General features: G+C 33.9%; 5 protein-coding genes, 1 long non-coding RNA gene and 1 other non-coding gene across 9 annotated transcripts; 3 read left to right on the top strand and 4 right to left on the bottom strand.

Moving 5' to 3' along the window:
• Positions 1–3: 3 nt before the first annotated feature.
• TRNAR-CCU (transfer RNA arginine (anticodon CCU)) lies at positions 4–76 on the bottom strand. Its single transcript has one exon. It is a non-coding gene; the product is annotated as a tRNA-Arg (tRNA).
• Positions 77–226: 150 nt separating this feature from the next.
• LOC104745330 (transcription factor DIVARICATA) lies at positions 227–2,000 on the top strand. Of its 2 annotated transcripts, XM_010466529.3 has the most exons (3): positions 227–592; positions 822–1,236; positions 1,330–2,000. In XM_010466529.3, exons 2-3 carry the CDS (start codon positions 824–826, stop codon positions 1,715–1,717), a joined length of 801 nt encoding a protein of 266 aa, XP_010464831.1. In that variant the 5' UTR covers positions 227–592; positions 822–823; the 3' UTR covers positions 1,718–2,000. The 2 variants fall into 2 exon arrangements, with proteins under 2 accessions (XP_010464831.1, XP_087343866.1); XM_087487740.1 differs by lacking the exon at positions 227–592 and having other exon boundaries at positions 688–1,236.
• A 2,248-nt stretch (positions 2,001–4,248) lies between these two features.
• On the bottom strand, positions 4,249–6,984 carry LOC104745329 (26S proteasome non-ATPase regulatory subunit 7 homolog B). Its single transcript, XM_087489229.1, has 10 exons — positions 6,657–6,984; positions 6,186–6,278; positions 6,019–6,100; positions 5,730–5,826; positions 5,507–5,582; positions 5,296–5,354; positions 5,022–5,144; positions 4,850–4,907; positions 4,691–4,776; positions 4,249–4,597 (listed from the first exon to the last, which is right to left on the bottom strand). Exons 1-10 carry the CDS (start codon positions 6,841–6,843, stop codon positions 4,526–4,528), a joined length of 933 nt encoding a protein of 310 aa, XP_087345355.1. The 5' UTR covers positions 6,844–6,984; the 3' UTR covers positions 4,249–4,525.
• Positions 6,985–7,859: 875 nt separating this feature from the next.
• LOC104745328 (uncharacterized) lies at positions 7,860–8,804 on the top strand. The gene is made up of 3 exons (XR_760743.2): positions 7,860–8,137; positions 8,211–8,298; positions 8,504–8,804. It is a non-coding gene; the product is annotated as an uncharacterized LOC104745328 (long non-coding RNA).
• Positions 8,805–10,239: 1,435 nt separating this feature from the next.
• On the bottom strand, positions 10,240–11,351 carry LOC104745327 (WUSCHEL-related homeobox 5). Its single transcript, XM_010466527.3, has 2 exons — positions 10,756–11,351; positions 10,240–10,665 (listed from the first exon to the last, which is right to left on the bottom strand). The coding sequence occupies exons 1-2, from the start codon at positions 11,075–11,077 to the stop codon at positions 10,412–10,414; spliced, it is 576 nt and encodes a 191-aa protein (XP_010464829.1). The 5' UTR covers positions 11,078–11,351; the 3' UTR covers positions 10,240–10,411.
• Positions 11,352–15,579: 4,228 nt separating this feature from the next.
• Positions 15,580–17,412, bottom strand: LOC104745326 (large ribosomal subunit protein uL10x). The gene is made up of 5 exons (XM_010466526.3): positions 16,989–17,412; positions 16,833–16,901; positions 16,507–16,605; positions 16,017–16,409; positions 15,580–15,919 (listed from the first exon to the last, which is right to left on the bottom strand). Exons 1-5 carry the CDS (start codon positions 17,241–17,243, stop codon positions 15,761–15,763), a joined length of 975 nt encoding a protein of 324 aa, XP_010464828.1. The 5' UTR covers positions 17,244–17,412; the 3' UTR covers positions 15,580–15,760.
• LOC104745325 (arginyl-tRNA--protein transferase 2) lies at positions 17,403–20,448 on the top strand. Of its 2 annotated transcripts, none has more exons than XM_010466524.3 (6): positions 17,403–17,772; positions 18,021–18,059; positions 18,238–18,388; positions 18,622–19,707; positions 19,795–20,095; positions 20,218–20,448. In XM_010466524.3, exons 1-6 carry the CDS (start codon positions 17,625–17,627, stop codon positions 20,332–20,334), a joined length of 1,842 nt encoding a protein of 613 aa, XP_010464826.1. In that variant the 5' UTR covers positions 17,403–17,624; the 3' UTR covers positions 20,335–20,448. The 2 variants fall into 2 exon arrangements, with proteins under 2 accessions (XP_010464826.1, XP_010464827.1); XM_010466525.3 differs by having other exon boundaries at positions 17,533–17,772; positions 18,021–18,098.
• The last annotated feature ends 329 nt before the right edge of the window (positions 20,449–20,777 follow it).

The following is a 20,777-nucleotide window of genomic DNA, read 5'->3' as shown; positions in this document are numbered from 1 at the left end:
AATCGCGTCAGGTAGGGGTCGAACCTACGACCTTCTGCTTAGGAAACAGACGCTCTATCCACTGAGCTACAGACGCTACTTTGCTAACCATCTACTCATTAGATATATAAAGATATTTAATAGTCAGTCACCGTGTGAACCAAAACAAAAAAGGCAATAGAAGAAATTTGTCGTATTGCGAATATATTAGTTGTAATAAAAAAAAAAAAAAACAGCAAGAATCCGAGTGGAGTGGTGCCCATACGCTGTTCACCAATCCAAATACGCCAAGAAGAAAAAAAGCAAAAACCTTTTCCTTGTTTCTCTTCAGTGCCCCCAAATTCCACAGTGTCTCTGTCTCTCTCTCTCTCTCTCTCTGTATAAGACCCTTCTTTTATTCGTCCTTCCTTCACAATCTATCTCTCTCTTTAACTGGCTCTTCTCAACTCAACTCTCATCATAGCTTCGTTATCCGAGGAGAATACTCAACTGAGCTTTGCTGTTTTTGTCTTTTTTCAGATTCTCATTGATTCTGTCTTTTTCAGATTCGAGAGGGTCGGTTTTATATATGCTTCAAATCTCTCACCCAAATCAGGTTCTTGATTCCCCTCAGGTATACGATTCTTGATTTTTCTTTCCCTTCCCTTTTGATTCCTAATATTATTATCATTATATTCTAATTCTATATATATATAAAAGCTTCTTTCTTTTCCTAATATATCTCACAACACAAATCAATCCTTCTTCAAGCTTTCTCTTACAAAACAAGAAAGATGGACTTTTTTGAGATGTTTTTGTAGTTGGAAAACTTATTCTTCTCTGTGACTCCTCTTTGTTTTTAGCTATGGAGACTCTGCATCCACTCTCTCACCTGCCTATCTCTGACCACCGGTTCGTCGTTCAAGAGATGATGAGCTTGCACAGCTCGAGCAGCAGCGGTAGCAACTGGACTAAAGAAGAGAACAAGATGTTCGAACGAGCTCTTGCCATCTACGCTGAAGACTCGCCTGATCGCTGGTTCAAAGTTGCTTCCATGATCCCTGGGAAGACTGTTTTGGATGTTATGAATCAATATAGTAAGCTTGAAGAAGACGTTTCTGATATCGAAGCAGGACGTGTCCCCATTCCTGGTTACCCTGCAGCTTCTTCTTCTCCCTTGGCGTTTGACCCTGACACTTGTCGGAAACGGCCTAACGGAGCCAGAGGATCGGATCATGATCGAAGGAAGGGTGTACCTTGGACAGAGGAAGAACACAGGTACAATAACTCTCTTCCTAGGTTTCTTGCAACGTAAGCCATTCCCCTGTTTTTCTTAGGGTTTACATTGCTCTGTTTTCTTGATCTTTGCAGGAGATTCTTGTTAGGGCTTCTAAAGTACGGGAAAGGAGATTGGAGAAACATATCAAGAAACTTCGTGGTGTCGAAGACGCCAACGCAAGTCGCGAGCCACGCTCAAAAGTATTACCAGAGACAGCTCTCAGGAGCCAAGGACAAACGCCGGCCAAGTATCCATGACATCACAACCGTCAATCTCCTCAACGCCAATCTCAACCGCTCCTTTTCCGATCACAGTGACATCCTCCCGGATTTAGGGTTTATCGACAAGGATAATGCTGAGGATGGAGTAATATTTATGGGTCAGAATCTATCTTCAGAAACCTTATTTTCTCCATCACCAACTTCCTTCGACGCTGCCTTTAGCTACGCCGGAGCAAATGCCTTCAGTGCCAGAGCTTAAGGTAACATAAAATCCCCATTCCCCAAAGCTCAGCTTTCTAAATAAGTTTGAGTTTTGAAACTGTAATTAGAGGCATACAAGCAAAACCCAAAGTTACATATATGTATTGTGTGGTATAAAAGTAAGAAACTTGTTTATCATGAATGTGACTCTCTGTATTTCTGTGTTTGTGTCTACTAATTAGATACGTATTAAATATCTTTGTATTTTCTTTTTCCATAACTTATAGTTGTGAAAAAGACTTGTGCTCTATAATAATAAAATATAACCACAATCTATTTAATGGTGTTAAATCCAAAGATATAAAGACTCAAAGAGATCCAGCACCACACAAAAATGGGAGACTTGTTAAAAAAGTTATATAGCTATTGAATAGTTTTAAACGGTCTCAGTGTTTGAATCAGTGTGATCACTACTCTACATTTAAAGTACTACAACTTCATTCAGTGATTGATGAATGATAATAATATAAGATCCCCCTTCAATTATTTTAAATTATTGCGACTCAAACAAAATAACGTTTCTACCGGATAAAAATTTAATTCGAGTAATCGGTTTTTTGTTCTTCCAAAAACCTATCTTGAACTTACTGCATGTGGATGAGCCTAATCTACTAGTATATATATTTAGAAGTTATATATAAAGCTTGTAACTTAATTAATAATATCGTTTACTTGTTATGTTAGTTGAATAAGAGTAATATATCCGAATGATAGTGGTAAGAACTTAAACTAATTTGGGGGAAGAAAAAAGAGATGATATGGGTGGAAATATTGAACGAGTCTGAGTGTTGGTGGAAGGTATGAAAAGTTTGATTTGTGTATAAAATAGAGGCTGAGTCTGCTTTCCACTTCTGACCAAAGAATCTCATTCTTCTCATCTATTACACCAACTCCTTTGGCCTTTGCCTTCCCTAATATATATATATATATATATAAACGATTTAAGAGTTTGATACATTGGTGTCATGAGGAATACAATATAAGGTATAATATTACTGGCAAAAAATACTTGTAGGCTGTAGCATTAGATTAAGAAAAGCATTTTCTTTTTTAAAGTATTTTAATATGCTCGATAGTTTGAAAAGCTATCTCAAGAAATCCTAAAGACGAGTAACTCAACTTGATCCAATACTATACTACTACGTTTGAAAAGAGACCATTTACATTACATTTTTTTTTACGAATATTAATCTATTTGTCTCGGATCATATATAAAAATTTGTGATTATCTTGACACGAATTATTATTATTCTTTTCTGATGGAAATTAACTTGATGGTTTATGTTTTTTTTTTGAAAAAAAAACTTGATGGTTTATGTTGGGGCGATCATTATAAATGACCAGCATAAGAAACTAAGGACAGTATAATTTAAATAAAGCAATCGATTTACCATAGCTCATATTTTAAGGAAATATCTTCTATTTTAGATGAATCTTGATCATCAGTCGTGATATATGCGATAGCAATTTGCGAGTCCTATTTCGGATTAGAGAAAATAAAGCAGTTTCGTCTTTCTTGCAACTTTATGGCTTTATTTCTTTTGCCACCCTTTTGTTATTTTGTCACTTTCGATCTGGTCGCTTCGATGGGATCTACATGCCTTACACTGATGATGTACCAATATGATAAAACATTCAATTGTTCTTACGTCATACATGCATTACTTAATATATGCGTGAAGTTATAATTATTCCATGTATTACTATACCGACATATACACAAAACGCCTACGTGAGTATACATAACATCGTAAAGGACATTGAGCAATATAATAAGTACGAGAAACGTCGGGAAGCTTTGCGACCTAAGGCTAATCCTAATTATCGTGAACATATAAAATAAATCATCCAACTATTTTAGGTAAACGACAAAACTTAATTTATAATATATTGTTGTTATTGTTTAATTGTAAAGTTTATTTAAAATAAGCACAGCACTTATCATGAAAAAAATATAAAAATGTTCTTCGAAAGTAGGCTTAAAAGCATATTGCGTAACAAAGCACGTTCTTGATTTCATGATTTCAATCTTTTTTTTTCCGCTTATCATCATATTCTTTTCACGAAGCTTACGCCACTACTCAACTTTATTTTCCTTTCAAACACTTCTTTATTTTTATTTTGGCGGCCCTTCATTATTTTAGTTTTCTATTTTCATGACAAAATCTCAATAAAAGTGACAATCTTTCTTCCTTTCTTTCGCTATCAGCGTGGACACTTTATTCACCGGACCAGAGGTGTACTCATCCGGTGTAAGACGACTCTAATCTAATATTGTAGTTTTCTATATTTGAGTTGCATTTTTGAGCTATGACAAGTCATCATCTTTCATTGCCTTGTAGACCAAAATAATCTGAAATCCGGACTAATTCAAACCAAGACAATCAAGTAAACCAGTTAATAACCGGATCCAAGACATCTAAACTAAATCCTACAAGATCCCAATTCACTTTATTTACTCAACTGAAACCGGATTACCCCTACTCCTAGTCACCGATACAATGTGACGCTTACGCAAAAGGAGAAGAATTTTACTAGAGTTTTCAGCACATTGATGCAAAACTTACTTATATCATCTTGCAAGGAAAACATAAAACATCAAATGATATAAGAAAAAAAGGAAGTCTTTTGAGACAGGAACTACATATTCATATTATAACCATTGTCAAAAACAACAGTTGTAGAGAAGATCATCGGAACGAGACCGAACCCGTTTTGTCCTCGAACAGACCTTCTTCACATGCAGCAAATGACACAGTAATACCTGACTAGAAAACCTCCCAAATCTCGAAATTTGGCTGCACTTTTAACTCCCAGTGATTGCGGGTATGGCAACAGGCTTTGAGTCCTCTGCTTTTTCATGTTCCTTGTTCAGTAACTGAAACATAACAGTCAGAGATGAACAAAACATATTGCATACATCAAATTCAATCAATCGCCTAAGAGAGGGAAAGAGATATGATCGTCTAACCTTGTTGTTGATCAAATCGTGGAGGGCAATTACACTACGGATGAGGGAAGAAAGGTAGATAACGAGCATCATGTCATTTGTTTTTACTGCACAAAATGAATAAAGTCAGGGAAAGAGTGCAAATGCGAGAATAAAACTTCAAGGCAGAAAAAGGCAAACCTGAAAAGGCCTTAACCAATTCGTTGACGTTCAAGTTAGGTAGCAAGTTGAATACATCCTACAGATTTTCAAAAGAGCATTTAGTTAGCTGAATTATCCTTAACAGCAATTACAGATATTGTGTTATAGCTTCTACTATTCAACTAAATTTAAGAGATGGGAATGTTTTAACCTGAAGATGGTATAAGATTTCATGGTTTAATGGGAGTTTTCCTTCAATTACAAGGTCAAGGTAACTCCGAATCTCCCGAAGTCTTGCATCCAATCCCTTCAGAGCAGTAAGTTTCGCAGTGACCTAAGATACAGTTCACAAATAATTTCAGTTTCCTCAAGCATAAAAGATATACGTTCCTCACATTTTTGTTTTGAGAGCAACAACCATATATTTGGATACACATTAAGAAGCTTGATAATGAAATGCTTAGGTTAGGTGTGAAGAAAATAACCTCAGTTGCCAAGGTACTGATGGTTGTGTCTTTTACATCCCTGAGCAAATGTTCCACACCTGTTCAAGACCACCCAAACAGCATAAACAAAGCAAGTAGGGCTCCAATTAGTTTCCTCGAACGCAATTACAGAAGAAAATATCCCATCATTGATGCACTAAAACAAGGAAATCAAACCATCAAAGAATTTGTTTTCAACAAGTGGACATACCAATTTCCTCGACTTCGTGAGCTGCAATTTCTGTTGGCACGTGTACAAACACCTGCTGGCTTTTCTGGGTAGCATTCTGCAGAGAAAAAAGTTCAGATCAAGGCAATTAGATATATGGATATAACTACACAAATAGCACAAATGCAAAAAGCAAATCAAGTATGTCAGATGCAACTTAACAGTCGAGCAAGTTATACAGTTAAAAAATTGGTTTGTATTTTACCTCCTTCACCTCCTCAACTGCATAGTATGCTTTTGTGGGAATTCCAAGTTCTTTAGGTTGGACATCAATAATGACCAACACTGGATTTGGTACGTAGCTGCAATACCAGAAAGAAAAATTAAAACCCAAAGTAATACAGAGATTAGGAATGCCAAGAGAAGTGAGATGGATTGTGAATGCTTTAAACACAAATGTTTATACATATATAACAGACCATCAAACCATGTATTAGACATCTCATGTCAAAATATATAAGACCGACTGATTCTACCTAAAGCCATTGTCTTACCCATTGAATAAAGCATGAACATCCAAATCATTCTCTCGAAGTTTAGGACCTGTGCTGTACCAACCCACAACATGCTCCTTAGCTGAAATCAAAGATTAAACAAGTCAGCACAAGGTTTTCCACATAGTCATACATACTCTTTAAGCATTATTTTTACTGAGCAATACCATTAATTCTCTTGAACATGTGAAACATGGATTCGTGGTAGTTGTGATCAAGAAACCAGATGCTAGAATCTTTGTCATCTTCCTCAAAAGGCACTGTAAAAACCGAGATACAAAAGTGTCAAACAAGTGATGCGCAAGCTTGTGAACAGGGCTCGTAGAGTAATGTAATGTGCAAAATCAAATGACACTTGTTAAAACTCTCTAAGAAACTAACCTAACCACCATATTAGGCTACTAGAACCAAGCTTGACTGATCCAACACAACTAAAGTATCACAGAATCAACTCAAACGAAGTCAATTTTTGCAACCCAAAACCTAAAAAAAAACCCTAAATTGACGAAACCGAATTCAATTTCACACAAGAACACTAACACATATCGAATTCTACAATTAGGGAGAGCTCAACAAAGCGTTCGAGATCTATGAGATCAAAAGAGAACAAAGAGGAAGTAATAGTAAAACCAGGGAACCTGCATAGCTGTTGGTGACGTCAACGGTACCACGGGAGGTGTTTCCGAGCAAAACGCCGACGACACGCTTGCGTGTGTCCTTGGCTACACGATTGTAATGGTCGACGATACTAAGCAAGACAAGTGGGTGAACGATCACTTTCTCGATCGTTCTTGCTGATATTTGCTGCGTCTTTATCACATCCATTGTTACGGGTGAATCAAATTTGCTTTGAGAAGCTACTCAATTCTTATCTCCGGTGATTATCAAACTTCCGATTTCGTTTTTTCCTCCGACGGAGCTTGAGAGAGTTAGCTTCTTCTCCAGGAAAACTCATTAAATCTTCTCAAAGCAATTTTTATAACGCACAATGGGTTTTAAACAGATAATGGGCCTTTTTAAAGCCCAATTATATGGGTTTTAAACTAATATTATTATTGAGACTGTAATACGTTTTTTATCTTATGTAAATATTTGAGATTTCATAGTGAAATTAACAAGTATATACGAGTAAGGACAGTCCAATTAATTTTTCAGATGTCACCAAAACAATATATTTAGATTTATAAGCTTGATGCAAATTTGTAATGTGGGGATGTAATATCCAAAATTTTTGATAGATAGATAAAAAAACGACATCTTATTATATAAAGTTTGGTTTTGAAAGTTACTCATTAACAAGATTTTGACATGTGTCAAGTTAGATTTTGACATGTGTAAAAATTAATATTTAATAAAAAGAATTTGATTACAATAAAAAATAAAAATTTTGTTTTTAAAATATTAATAATATAAAAAGATAATTATCAAAACTAACAGAATTTATAAAAAAATACAATTTTTTTTAATAATGATAAAGATATTATATATATATAATCATATTATCATTATTAAAAAAAGTTGTATTTTTTTTATATATAATCTCCTTATCCTATAATCATATTATATATATATATATATATTATCTCTTTATCCTATAAAGCACAAGTCACCCGTCCAATCAAATTAAACCACATCAGATTTTTTTTTTCTTTTTAAATTAAAGAAAAACAAAATCCATTAATAAAAAAACATGATCGTAAATATATGGGCGATTTCAATTTTTTACTATTAAATTTTTTTAAAAATATGTAATCACCTAAATTCCTAAATTTATGCAACCACCACCATCACGTTCAAGAATCAAGATAAAACCGTTCATGGTTTTATAACTGTTTCATCTCCTATTTAACTCTCATCCAATTTATTTTCTTTTCCTATTTGATTTCCTTTCGTATTCCTCTCCAACATTTTAATTTTTTTATTCTCATTTATTTTTTTCATAACCTTTAATTTATTCATCTTTTTGTTTCTCATAATTTTTCTGATCATTATCTTTTTGTTTCTCATATTCATCTGATCATTTTTGTTTTATTTTTTGATTTTGGTAGTCTTTCTTCCTCTACATGGTTTTTGTGAGGTTGCTCCACAGGCTAACCAAAACGCAAAAGTCTATAGACAGGTTTGTGACTAATCTTTGTTTATATTAATTTTTCTTTATCTTATACTAATTCTCTTTAATTTTATTGATTCAGGTTGAATAAATGAAAGATTAGAGCTCCAATATTTCAAAGATAAACCTGGAGTAATTATTTGCATGGAAGTTATTGTCAGGATGATGAGGTATACAAACATGAAGTTAAACGCAATTAGTTTATTTATCAATTGTATCTTTATTTATTTTAGTAAAATAATCTGATCTAAACATTTCATAACTTATTTGAGATGGGAGATAGAATTGATTCGAGAACACCAAAAAATTACAGGAAGGAGAGTACGTGTTGTAATTTGAGTTTATTGACTGATGATTACTCATTGATGGTTGCAGATATTACCACCCACCCACGAAGTGCAAAACAAAGGGATAATTCTGAGATGAGCTTGGAAGATTAAAATTGTGGAGAAGATAAGTGTAGTTAGATTTAAATAAATTTGTATATTTTTACAATTTGTGATAAACTCTCTTTCTTATATTTTTTACATTGTTAATAATTTTACAGTTGTTACGTGTATATTAGAATTTGAGTCCATCAAATTTTAATATACCCGGGCTTGCCCGGGTGATAGTACTAGTTATATATAAGTTTTAAATTATGACTAATCATCTAAAATAAAGTCATTCTTAAAAAGTCTTGAACCATACACTGTAGATGCATTCACGTTGTTATTATAGTAACTTTAATCTTTAGATTATACTAGAATCTTGATTGATAATTTATCATTTATGTTATTATTGTAACTCAACTTTAAAACTTTTAAACCTATATAAAATAACATTACCATATAAATAATAAATATTCTTTAAGAATCAAACCCTAAACTCTAAAAGAGATTTTATAAGAAGAAAATAGAAAGGAGAAAAAAAAGAAGAGGATTTTAGATTACAGAACATGGCGGATTGCATAGTTCCAAAGCCGCAAACATAGCTGTGGTTCCCAGTGATGATTGTACGGTTCTTACAGGCCTCCATCATCATCACATACCCTTTGTTAGAAGGAATGATCAGATACTCCGCATAAACTCCCTCCTTTATTGATATCTGAAAATATCCGATATCTCCATTGTTGTTTTCAGGAGCGACTGCGATTGCATCACTAATCCTACTAAAGTTACATTTCCTGTCTTTCCTCACAGCTACGGTAGCAAATATCTTTTAAGAAACTACAGATTCAGATAAAATGGCAAAAAAATGAGGTATAAGCTCAACCTGGTACCTGAGACAACAACCAATAGTAAGGATTACAGATTTAGTTAAATTATTTGTTTATGTAAAGGTGAGTATCTACAAGCATTTTTCTTTTAGAATTAATAATTAACTATAATTTATTTAATTATGGTATTATAGTAATTAATTGTATTATTTTCTTATTTTTTCTTATAGAATTAATAATTTAAAATTAGAATTAGTACTATTTTTTTATATACATATATGAACTATCTTTTTATATTTATTAAATTGTTAAAAATTTTAATTTCTTATAATTTACAAATATGTTGAAACAAAGTTTTTGTATAACACATGACAAAATCTTTAACTGTTAAATTGATACCTGTCGCGATCACATGAGTTACTAACTTTGAAAACCAAAATTTATATAATAACATAATATTGAATACGCTATCAAATCATTCACCGATTGAAAAAACTTAAGAAAATTACATTAATTTCTTATTTTGATTATCTTATTTTTCTTACATTATGTTAACCACTAATTTTAACACATTAAACCTTTTCATACTTTAATCACTTTTCTGTATAAATTTCTTTTTACTATATGATTATAATAAATAATAATTGCAATTATATTGAAAATATTTTCCTTATTAATTGCATATATTTTTCTATTGAAATAAGTAATTTAATTAATAACTTTCCTATTACAATTAGTGATATAATAGATTGCTTTTGGTTTTATATATTTTTATGATTTTTTAATTTCCATTAATTAGTAAATAAATTTTCTTTTCACACATATCAAAATATTATCATATACTTGACATATGTCGCGATTATATAAATTATTAACTTTGAAAACTAAAATTTATATAATAAGATACTATAGATTCCATAATTCAGATTCTTATATCAAAACAAAAAGAAAATATTTAAATGAGCGAAGTTTTGTCTACGTCATAACTCATACATTGGATAATAATACAAGTCATAATTCAAAATACAACAAGATCTTCTTAAAAGGTTAAAGATATAATTATGAAGTGCGTGGTCAATAATAATTCAAAGAAAGCTTAATCGAAGATCTAACGGCGGTGGATGATGTTCCATCTCAGCTCCACATGACGAATATGGAGAAAACGACGGCGTGTTTGTGTCTCGAACATATTCACGGTACTGGTTAGTACTATTGCCTCTAGCTCTTATTTTCTCAACCTTGGAGTTGGAGTCTTCGAATGGATTCACCGGGAAGAGTTGTAACGTCTCTATCACCTTCTCTTCCTCTTGACATTCTTCTTCGTTTATCTCAAAAACATCTACAGTAATATATATCATATCATCCATATCAAATATTTAATCTATAAAACAATCTTATTATAGATTGTAAACCTCTAGAGATTATGTACCTCTACTTGATGGTTGATGGTAATGATGATGTTGATGATCAAAATCGATGGAGATTTTACGACGTTTCTGCCTTTCTCTAGCCTTATGGTTTTGGAACCAATAGAAAACGTTCTTGCTCTCGATCTTTCCGTAGAAACTGAGCTCCGTGGAGATCTTCTGAATCTGATCAGTGGTCGGAGTTCTAAGACCGGCTCGAAACAGATCCGTCAGTATCTTCAACTGCTCCACGGTTGGGTTCCACCTCCCGCACTTCGTCCCCGTCCCTCCTATTCCTCCGTTGTTGTTGCCACGTAAGGTTCGACCTTTCACGGAGTACGACATTTTCAGATATTATCACTCAACTGTTTACGATTTAGGGCCTGTATATTAATCCGTATATATAGAGGAGATTAGTTCATACTAAATTATTATGTTTTGGGATTTATTAAGGTAAAAAGAGAAATGAATTGATAAAATTGTCGGGGGGAGAGGTTTTCGAGTTATGTGTCGTTTTATGATGATTTGTTTATTACGAAATGCATGCTTTGTTTTTTTTGGGGATTTGGGAGAGACTGATCTTTGCAGATTTGATCGTTTTCTTTATCCTAACCTATCTAGGCTTCTGTTCCATGTACTTTGTATATATATTATATATTGTGTTGTGTGTATATCTCCCATTACCATAACTCAAGTTTTATATCAAAACCAACAATTGAGAAAAAGAGACATCAAATTGATTGATTGATTTGAAAAAAAATATTGATTGACCTTATTCTCGTTTGTTGTGAATTCGCATGCACAATCGTCTTCAACATAATTTGTTACTATTAAAAGATCAAACACCCCATTTACTAGCTATAATGGTTTTTAGTTGTACGTAGTAAGCTTGAAATAGTTCTAAAATAAAAAATTCTACGCATATACGTTATTTAAACAGATCAGATGGCCGGTAAGTTTGATATGATTGAAGATGACAAGAATAATTACAAGCATATATATCATTGTGTGAACAGATTGCAGTTTTGTCTTTCTTCCACAGAAGATGTGACACTTGAGGAAGTCTGGTCGGCAAGTGTAGACAGGAAATTTGAAATTTTAGCCACTTTTTATATATAATTTACATATATCTGAATCATATAAATTTACAAAAGAAAAGCATTCACGTTCATTATTAGATAGAACTAGAAGGTCCGGCATACACATGTACTAACTATCTATAGTAATAACTAATAACTAATCAGTCCAACACCAGAATATTTGTTAAAGCTATTTTATTAAGTCATCACGAACTCTTCTCTAGAATGAAGAATGTTTAAAAGATTTTTCTCAAAAAAGAATGCTGAAAAGATGACTGTTCTATACTTTTCGATTGTGGCTAAGACTGTTTATTTATAGTCTCTATATGCTACATTAACAACTAAATCTGTTTTTTTAAAGCTTGATAAGACGATACTAACACAAACCAGTATACATATTTACATGCATGTTTTGTTTTGTTTTTTTTTTCTTTTTCACTTTTGGTCTTTTATTTTTAGTTAAATGTATTTTAGTATAAACCTTATATATATATATATATATATGTGTGGGCTATGATCAACAAAGTATTTCACTTCAAGTTCTATATGTGCAACACATATATATGTCTTAAATATAACAAATTTGAGAAATGTGCATAGTCTTGTTTTTTTACGAGAAAATTATGTTTTTTTGTTTATGTTTTTTTTGAAAGAAAAAAAAAATTTATTTGGCTTATTTGTATTCATTCATGTGTGCGTCAAATTGTCTTAATGGTGAAGACTTAGATGAGACATGCACGGGACGCTAAGCAAGACGAAATGGTCCAAATAATAAAATGACAATGTGAATAAAACCAAACATTGTTTTTATAAACAAAGTACCTCTCCACTAAATAACATAACAGTACTTACAAATATCTTTGTCTCTCTTGCATATAAACTGCATCTTGTTTTTAAAATTGATCTATTCGTTGTCAAAGTCAAAGTTCACGTGGCTTAAATTACTTGGAATCATCCCAGTTAGTTTACATAACATCTTTGTTTAGTTTTTATTTTTGTTAATATCCTTTTACTAACCTCCTAAATATTAATTAATTATCTACAGTACTTTATATATATGTATTATAAAACTTCTTAACAGATATCTCATGCAACCTTAAATCGACCAGTTCTCTTCTCTCTAGTCAAAAGTAAGTAGATTTGTGAATATCCGTTATTTCTATCGGTTTATATAGACTTTATGATTAAAGATTTGTGAGATAAAGTAAGCATGCGCCCAATTACTGGTTTGAGATAACAAAAAATGCTACGAGTTTTACATCAAAAAGTTAAGATTGCATGTCGTGGATTTGAGATTATTAAAACTCTTGTACGCAAACACTCTCGTATAGGATGCCCCGGCCCTAAACATTTTATAATTTCTTATTTTGGAAGACTTAAAGTTGTATATGCCCTTATATAATTATAGACTAGTTTGCATAGTTTTTACACAAGTCCGGGTTCCAAGTTTCGGGAGACTAAAAAAGCAACCTAATTTCTTTTTAAACAACAAATAAATGAGAGAGTAATCAATCAACCTGTTTGTGTTAGTGCAATGGACACCTATGAAAGTTGTCCAAGCCTCAATGGACAACACTCTTGATTTAAGTAACTGCTGAGACAACTTTACGAACAAAAAGTTACAGATATTAATAATGAAAGAACTAGCTACAAAATCATCGAGAAATTAGTTTAATAAAAGTATAGTCCTTAGTTTTATACGATATGATTAAATTTAATATGTATTAGTATTTGAATTAAAATTATACAAATGCAAAGTCGCAAACCAAGAAAGAAAGAAAAAAGTGTTTGGCTAATAGTGTTCCGTGTTGCACATCAATATGTAGTGTTTTAACATGGTCAAAGGCTTAAGCTTTGTCTCGCTGTAGAGTAAGTATGAATGTATGATCAATAAATTTGCAAGATATATAATCTGAATATCCAATAAACTTCTTATGATTGAATTAAACATGATTCAGTAGTATAAAAAAAATTATCACCCAAAGACGTTTTAACTTATATCAAAGAATGAGACAAATTTTGTTACCTGAATTCGTTCCAACATAACAAACTGATCAACATAATTGGTTCAATAACATAAACCATCAAGAAATCCACATTTTTGAAAATATTATTTGAGTTATATATAATTTTCTGAGAGGAGAATTACGTTCTCATCGTAGTCAAAAAAGTTGAAGCCGGTCTCACATTGTAATGCCCACTAACATTCAATTCCCTATGATGTTTTTCATGCACCACATAATATATACAGTACTATACATTTTGTTTTGTTTTGGTTTTGGACGTCAATATATACAATCTGTATGTTCTCCTCTTTATTAAGATATTTGAATCGAGTATTAGAGTAATACTATTATACTAATAAAAATTTGATACGACATCAGTTTGGGTACTAATTCTTGGCAAGCGGTAATTTAGGCTCTAACTACTAGGTCAATGTTGTAGTATGTATATATTATCTAACTTGTTTTTTAATGGGTTCGATGTATCGTCTTCCTACTAGTTATCAAAAGGTTCAACGAACACCAACTCTTAAAAGAAAATTCATCCCAAGCGTGTAACTTTCCTAAGTAATTTTCTTATTTGATAATTGCTTTATAGATTTCCTTCTAGAAACTTTGGAATAACCTTGTAGGAAATTGTATATTAGTATATAAAAACTTACTAACAATGGTAATTCATTCAATATTAACATGACGAATGAAATTGTTGAATAAAGATTTTGGAAGACAATTGAATAAAGATTTTAGTATATTAGTTCACAAGCTTACATTTTAAAGGAGTCATGAGTCTTATGACATGGGGAAGAATTTAAGGTTTAGAGATTTGTAAAAAGTTCCGACATGTATTGGTCTTCTTTGTCTTTTGTCTTCTCTGTATGTCCAGTTAAATTTCCCACTTTTTTCTAAGCACTTTAAGATGCGTAAGTGGGAGTAAAATAGCTTCACTTTAACATTTGATAAATCAAATTATTAACTTGATCAACTGATATAGCTAATGGTTTTTACTCCAGAAAATACCTTATTTATGAACTAAATAAAGCTTTGGAAGTTATTGTTTTTTCTCAATAGCTAAAATATTTGTGTTTTGTCAATAGCTAACATTTTACAGATTTAACAACACACGGACTAATTTTAGGCGTGTGATAGATAGCCTCCAAAACTTAAATGCATAACATATTCTCTACATATTTCATAGTTATACAAATTAAACAGAAAAGTAGGAAACCAGGATGGTTTCAAGGCATGAAATTAGGGCACGCGTGAGATCTTAGGGCAAAGAGCCTAACGGCGAAGGAAAGCATAAGAACATATATACGTAAACTTTTTCATCGTTCAATGGAAAAGTGTAATACCTCAAATATATCGTACGTTTTGTAAAATCGTGTTTAGTGTCTTCTTCATCAGAATACTTTTAGAAGGCACACGACAGTGTACGTATATCAATCGACAAGTTTTGGCAAGCAAATGTGACATTGTTTTGTTTAAACACAAGGTTTAAATCTACAAAAGATCAATTTTTTTCTTTAGTTTATCTAAATTATAGTACCCTGGTAGGTACATTCCAATATGAGTCAGTGACATAACTTTAATCCTACTGCATATGAGAGGTATCGAGCAACAAACATCGATTTATACATATCGTACCATGTACATTTCCTACTTAAGCTACCAACTCAATCGTTTTTCTGATGGAATCCAAACAAACATAACAACCAAAACATTTTGGTCTCTGATTGTGTTAAACCCAAATACTGTTGTGTTTGTGTTTACTAAGAAAAAACATATCATTTCTTTTCTACCGAACATATCTTTTGACGTTGGTAAATGAAGTCTTTCCAAAAAAGGACAATAAAATAAAATCTGAATTTGTTTTAAACCAAACAAAACTGAGATCAACATTACTACAAACGAAGCACCACGTATAAGCCACGACAAAAAGGCAAAACCTACTCTTCGTCGAACAAACCGAAACCACCATCATAGTCTTCTTCGTCTGACTCTTCTTTCTTCTCCTCTACCTTAGCAGCACCTCCAGATTGTGCAGCACCACCACTACCTGCATCCGCAGACACTGCCGCTGCAGCAACAACAAACTTGCTAGGATCCTGCATTCCAAATTTACACCCGAGAGTTAGCATTAAAGAACAATAATCCAAGCTTCAGGAACTATCACATAAAAAGATGTACAGTTTAACGACTAACCTTCAAGAATTCCTTGACCTTCTCTGCTTGAGGGAAAGTGTAGTCAGTGGCAACAGCAATAGCCAACGCATTCTTGTAGGCATTGATGAACATGTGTGGCGCAGCAGCAAGAGTAGGGTAAGAAACAGCTAGAGCCAAGGAAGTAACCATGGAGATACCAGAAGCAAACTTCTCCACAAGTTGATCTTCTGTAAGATCAAGAACCTCAGGGCTAAAGACTGATCCATTGTCATAAACGGACTGAACAACAAGACCATATGAGAAAGGTCTAATCCCGAGCTTGGCTAGAAGGGCAGCCTCAGAAGACCCGACCTTGTCACCTTGCTTGATAAGCTCAACAGGGGTGATAATTTCGACAGTACCCTTGTTAATCTTAGTTGGAATGTTAAGCACCTAAACATTCCAAAAACACATTCATGTTTCAATAAACACAGATTTCGTATTCAAAACAAAACCAATGGAGCATTACAAATGCATGATTAAAGCAAACCTGGAAGAAAGATGTCTGAGATGGGTCGAGACCAGTGTTACCAGGTTGAACAACCACATCAATTGGAGCAACCAAACCCACACGAGCAGGAGCACCAACCTGTCCATATCATAAAAGACTTCCATTTACAAATCCAATCACATTTAAAGAGAAAGCATAAAGCTTTTACACAATCCAATACACATTGAAAGAGAAAGCATCAAGCTTTTACACAATCCAATCACATTGAGAGAGAAAGCATCAAACTTTTACACAATCCAATACACAATTTGATACAAATGAGCTACACAGACTAATCAAACATTTGCTATAAGAACAAAACCAACCTTGTATTTGGCAACCTCCTCGCTCACTTCCTTAAGGTCACCCTTGGTGAAGATTAAACCAACATTTCCCTAAATACCAAACACATAAACAATTGCAAATTACAAACCGAGAAAAATCTCAAATCTCCAACATTTTCCGAGAAGCTGAAATCAAACCTGAAGCAGAGGAAGGAGATTCAAAACGGCAGTGTTTCCAGTGTTTTCGGAGTGGATCCTAACGGAACGTTTCATCATAGTGTTCTTCCCCATGAGAACCACTGAGTCTCCACGAAGACCTTTCCTGATATTCTGAAGCTGAGTCGATCCGACGTTGTCGGCGGCAACGACTAGGATCTGAGTGTATTCGTCGATAAGCTGACATAGCTTTGCGTCGTAAGCGATCTTCTTCTCTGCTTTCGTTGCCTTCACCATTGTTGCTTGCTAGATAAAAAAAACTCAAATGTGTCCACTCCTCTGTTTCGGAGTGTGTTAAGAGGCGGCGGATGAAGGAAGCTAGGGTTTTCGCGGCGATCCGAAAATCTAACGGTTTGTAATTGTTTGTTTAACTTCTGATCTGACGGCTCTTGTTTACTTTGTTGATATTAGGCTTTAAGGCCCAAATTGACATCATAACACGCGTGACGTTTTTTTCTAATGTTAAAGAAGGGAACTTCGTGTCGTTTATTTTGATAAAAACCACAGAACGTTGATCTCTTTTTCCAAAGAAAAGCAGGAGCTTCTTCTTCATCGGGAAAGGGAAATGAGCTCACCGTGACTATTCATCGTTGTGATTGTGAATTCTCTCCGATCATCATGTCGTCGAAGAAAGCGAAGACGAAAGATAAGGCAAGTAGCAGTCGTGGCGGAGGCTTCGGCGGAGAGAGTATAGTCGCTGATTGTGGACTTAACAGATCCACTTGCGGTTACTGTAAATCTTCTTCCCGCTCCAGTATCTCTCACGGTTCGTTCCCTCGCCATTGAAACTTTTGAAAATTTCTTTTTTCCTAGATTTGGTCGTTGAATTGATCTGACTCATTCAGCTAAGTCGAATAGAAAAAGATTAGGAAAATTTGAACGATCATTGAGCATCATTGATGCTTTTACCTGAACGAGAAAGATATGTGATTCTTATGTTTATGAAACTTACCTAATGTCCATGGTTTGTATTGATAACTCAGTCTCAGTGATCGTGTCTCATTACCATTTCAGGGTTATGGACAGAGAGTCTCACCGTTAATGACTACCAAGGTTTGTTGCATCCACTTCTAGAGAAGTAGAGATTGATAGGTTTGATTATGTGCAAGCACAAAACTTTGAACTTTATCTTCGATTCAATGTCCTCTGTTCACCATTTTGATTTATGTTTTTTTGCTCTTTCTGAGTTTAGTGATCATTTTGATGTGTCTTTGCTTTTCTTTTTGAGTAGCTCTTCTTGACCGTGGATGGAGACGATCTGGTTGCTTCCTTTACAAACCTGAGATGGAGAAAACTTGTTGCCCTTCTTATACAATCCGTTTGAAAGCTAGTGATTTTGTTCCTTCTAAAGAGCAGCAGCGAGTGCGTAGAAGACTGGAAAGGTAATATATGTATATCTATGGATGCACTCTTCTCCTTCCTTTCTTTGGATCAATATATGAAATTTGTACCACAATAGGATTCTTTTTTTTTTTCCCAATTATGTTTTAAAACCTTTCTTCTTGCTTTTAAAACGTCTTGCCAAAATTGTGTAACCAACTTCTTCAATGGAGTCTCGAAATGGGAAACTGCCTTCTCTTTTTTAACTGTTTCTGTGATGTTGTTGTGTGCAAAGGTTCTTGGATGGTGAACTAGATGCAAAACCGAGTGAGCAAACAGAAGAGCAAGACATTTCTTTCTCCCGTGAAGTTTCAGTGTCGGTGAGAAAATCGCTTGGAGCTGCTAAAACAGAACAAAACAATGAAGTGGAACCAATCATGAAAGATTTGTCTGAACAAATTGATAATGCGGTACAAAGATGCATACGAAGTGGGGAGTTTCCTTGTAATATTCAGATTCCCAAAGCTTCAGTGAAGAAAGTTATCTCTGCTAAAAGGAAGAAACTAGCTGAAGGGTCAGAAGAACTCTTATACACCAGCAACATTGCTTTTCCAATAGCAGCTGCTATAAAACACACACAAACACGTGAGGAAGGCGAGAGAAACAAAAAAGTTGAAGAAAGCAGATTATTACCAGAGGTTGTGTCTGAGAAACTGTTAAGCGCAATGAATAAGGTGGGAGAATTTACTGGTTTTAAAGTTAAGGTCTGCAAAGGCCATATCAACTTCCTTTCAGCTACCCGAGTTACTTCCTCAGATAGAAATGAAGAAGAAGGCCTCGGTACTACAATGACAAAGTCTTCTTCAAACAACCTCCATGCAAGAAAGAGGAAGCTGGAGATGCACTTGAAAAGGTCGAGTTTTGATCCAGAGGAATATGAATTATACAAACGGTATCAACTGAAAGTGCATAATGATAAGCCGGAGAGCATCTCGGAGACTTCATACAAAAGGTTTTTGGTCGACACTCCATTGATTGAAGTTCCGCCTTCAAGTTATGATGATCAAGAAAAGGTTCCTCCTTGTGGCTTCGGTTCTTTCCATCAACAATACCGAGTTGATGACCGTCTAATTGCTGTTGGGGTGATCGACATTCTTCCTACATGTTTGTCGAGTAAATACCTATTCTGGGATCCGGATTTTGCATCCTTGTCTATTGGAAACTACTCAGCTCTGCAAGAAATCGATTGGGTGAAACAAAACCAAGCTCATTGCTCTACCCTTGAGTATTACTATCTTGGCTATTACATACATTCCTGCAGCAAAATGAAATATAAAGCAGCCTATCGTCCATCCGAGCTTTTATGTCCTTTACGTTACCAGTAAGTTCCCAAAAACACAAAAGTAAGACCACATTATGTTGTCATTTGAGGGAGAATCTAATTGCTTTTCTTGTATTTTCTTCTCAGATGGGTTCCGTTCGAAGTAGCCAAGCCTCTGCTTGATAAAAAGCCATATTCCGTCTTGTCCAATTACACTAAGGTTTCTCGATCATCATCATCATCTCAAGCTTCTGAAACCCTAGGGGAATCCACGAGTGAACATGAAGACATGGAACAAGGGGTTACAAATGATGATGATGATGATGATGATGATGATGATGATGATGATGAAATGTATAACTCTGATGAAGACTCAGACTCTAGAAGAAACCGAAGTGACATTACCAATATCCTTATCAGTTTTGATGGACCTCGACTTCGATACAAGGTACGATCAGTATGACAGTATCTCGCTATCATTGCTCTCTCCTTTTTTTTTTGTGTGTGTGTTTTTTAAGATCATCAAATTCTCAATCTTTGTAAAAACTTGTTAAAAACTTGTCTTTGAAGGATATACCACGTATCAAGAATCGGATGGTTCTGAAACAACTGGAATCGAGGTTGGTTAATTACCGGAAAGTCGTTGGAGCAGAGCTCTCAGAGAGAATGGTGTACGAACTCCGGTAACATTAAAGCTTAACTCAAGCCACTTTAAAAAGCATTTTGTAACATTATTAACAGTAATATCATGTTTCTCTTAATTTTGATCTAATTCTACATTTTCTCCAAAATTTCCCAAAATATGATTCTATGGATAGAAATAGTATATTAGTTTTCCTTAATTTTGAAACCAATGTATGTATTTATCTACATAGACGGGTTCAGGTTCCACAAATTAGAGCTGGGGATAAAACCATAATTAACTTAACAAGATTGAATCAAACCCGTGCTTTAATGAATGAAACATTTGTCTTAGTTTGGCAAATATTCTCATCGAATTAAAGTAAAGCAAACCGCAAACGTTTGCAGAGTGTTCTTATGATAAAACATTAAAACCGAAGTGAGTTTGGTTTGAGTTGGTAAGTTGTAAATCGGAATGTGCAGCTCTGTTCAAGCTATGTACTTCATGA

This window comes from Camelina sativa, chromosome 15, assembly GCF_030686135.1.
Source record: "Camelina sativa cultivar CO46 ecotype springtype chromosome 15, ASM3068613v1".
Lineage (NCBI taxonomy): Eukaryota > Viridiplantae > Streptophyta > Magnoliopsida > Brassicales > Brassicaceae > Camelina > Camelina sativa.
Note: the sequence above shows the minus strand (reverse complement) of the source record. Positions and strands in the feature narration are given on the sequence as shown.

Coding starts and splice junctions, on each gene's coding strand:
- LOC104745330 (XM_010466529.3), top strand. CDS start 824: ATGGAGACTCTGCATCCACTCTCTCACCTGCCTATCTCTGACCACCGG. Junction 1,237..1,329: donor TGGACAGAGGAAGAACACAG/GTACAATAACTC, acceptor TGATCTTTGCAG/GAGATTCTTGTTAGGGCTTC.
- LOC104745329 (XM_087489229.1), bottom strand. CDS start 6,843: ATGGATGTGATAAAGACGCAGCAAATATCAGCAAGAACGATCGAGAAA. Junction 4,908..5,021: donor AAATCTTATACCATCTTCAG/GTTAAAACATTC, acceptor GAAAATCTGTAG/GATGTATTCAACTTGCTACC. Junction 4,598..4,690: donor ACGATTTGATCAACAACAAG/GTTAGACGATCA, acceptor GTTATGTTTCAG/TTACTGAACAAGGAACATGA.
- LOC104745327 (XM_010466527.3), bottom strand. CDS start 11,077: ATGTCGTACTCCGTGAAAGGTCGAACCTTACGTGGCAACAACAACGGA. Junction 10,666..10,755: donor CCATCAACCATCAAGTAGAG/GTACATAATCTC, acceptor ATATTACTGTAG/ATGTTTTTGAGATAAACGAA.
- LOC104745326 (XM_010466526.3), bottom strand. CDS start 17,243: ATGGTGAAGGCAACGAAAGCAGAGAAGAAGATCGCTTACGACGCAAAG. Junction 16,410..16,506: donor CTCAGACATCTTTCTTCCAG/GTTTGCTTTAAT, acceptor TGGAATGTTTAG/GTGCTTAACATTCCAACTAA. Junction 15,920..16,016: donor AGGTCAAGGAATTCTTGAAG/GTTAGTCGTTAA, acceptor TTTGGAATGCAG/GATCCTAGCAAGTTTGTTGT.
- LOC104745325 (XM_010466524.3), top strand. CDS start 17,625: ATGTCGTCGAAGAAAGCGAAGACGAAAGATAAGGCAAGTAGCAGTCGT. Junction 17,773..18,020: donor CCGCTCCAGTATCTCTCACG/GTTCGTTCCCTC, acceptor TTACCATTTCAG/GGTTATGGACAGAGAGTCTC. Junction 20,096..20,217: donor GACCTCGACTTCGATACAAG/GTACGATCAGTA, acceptor TTGTCTTTGAAG/GATATACCACGTATCAAGAA.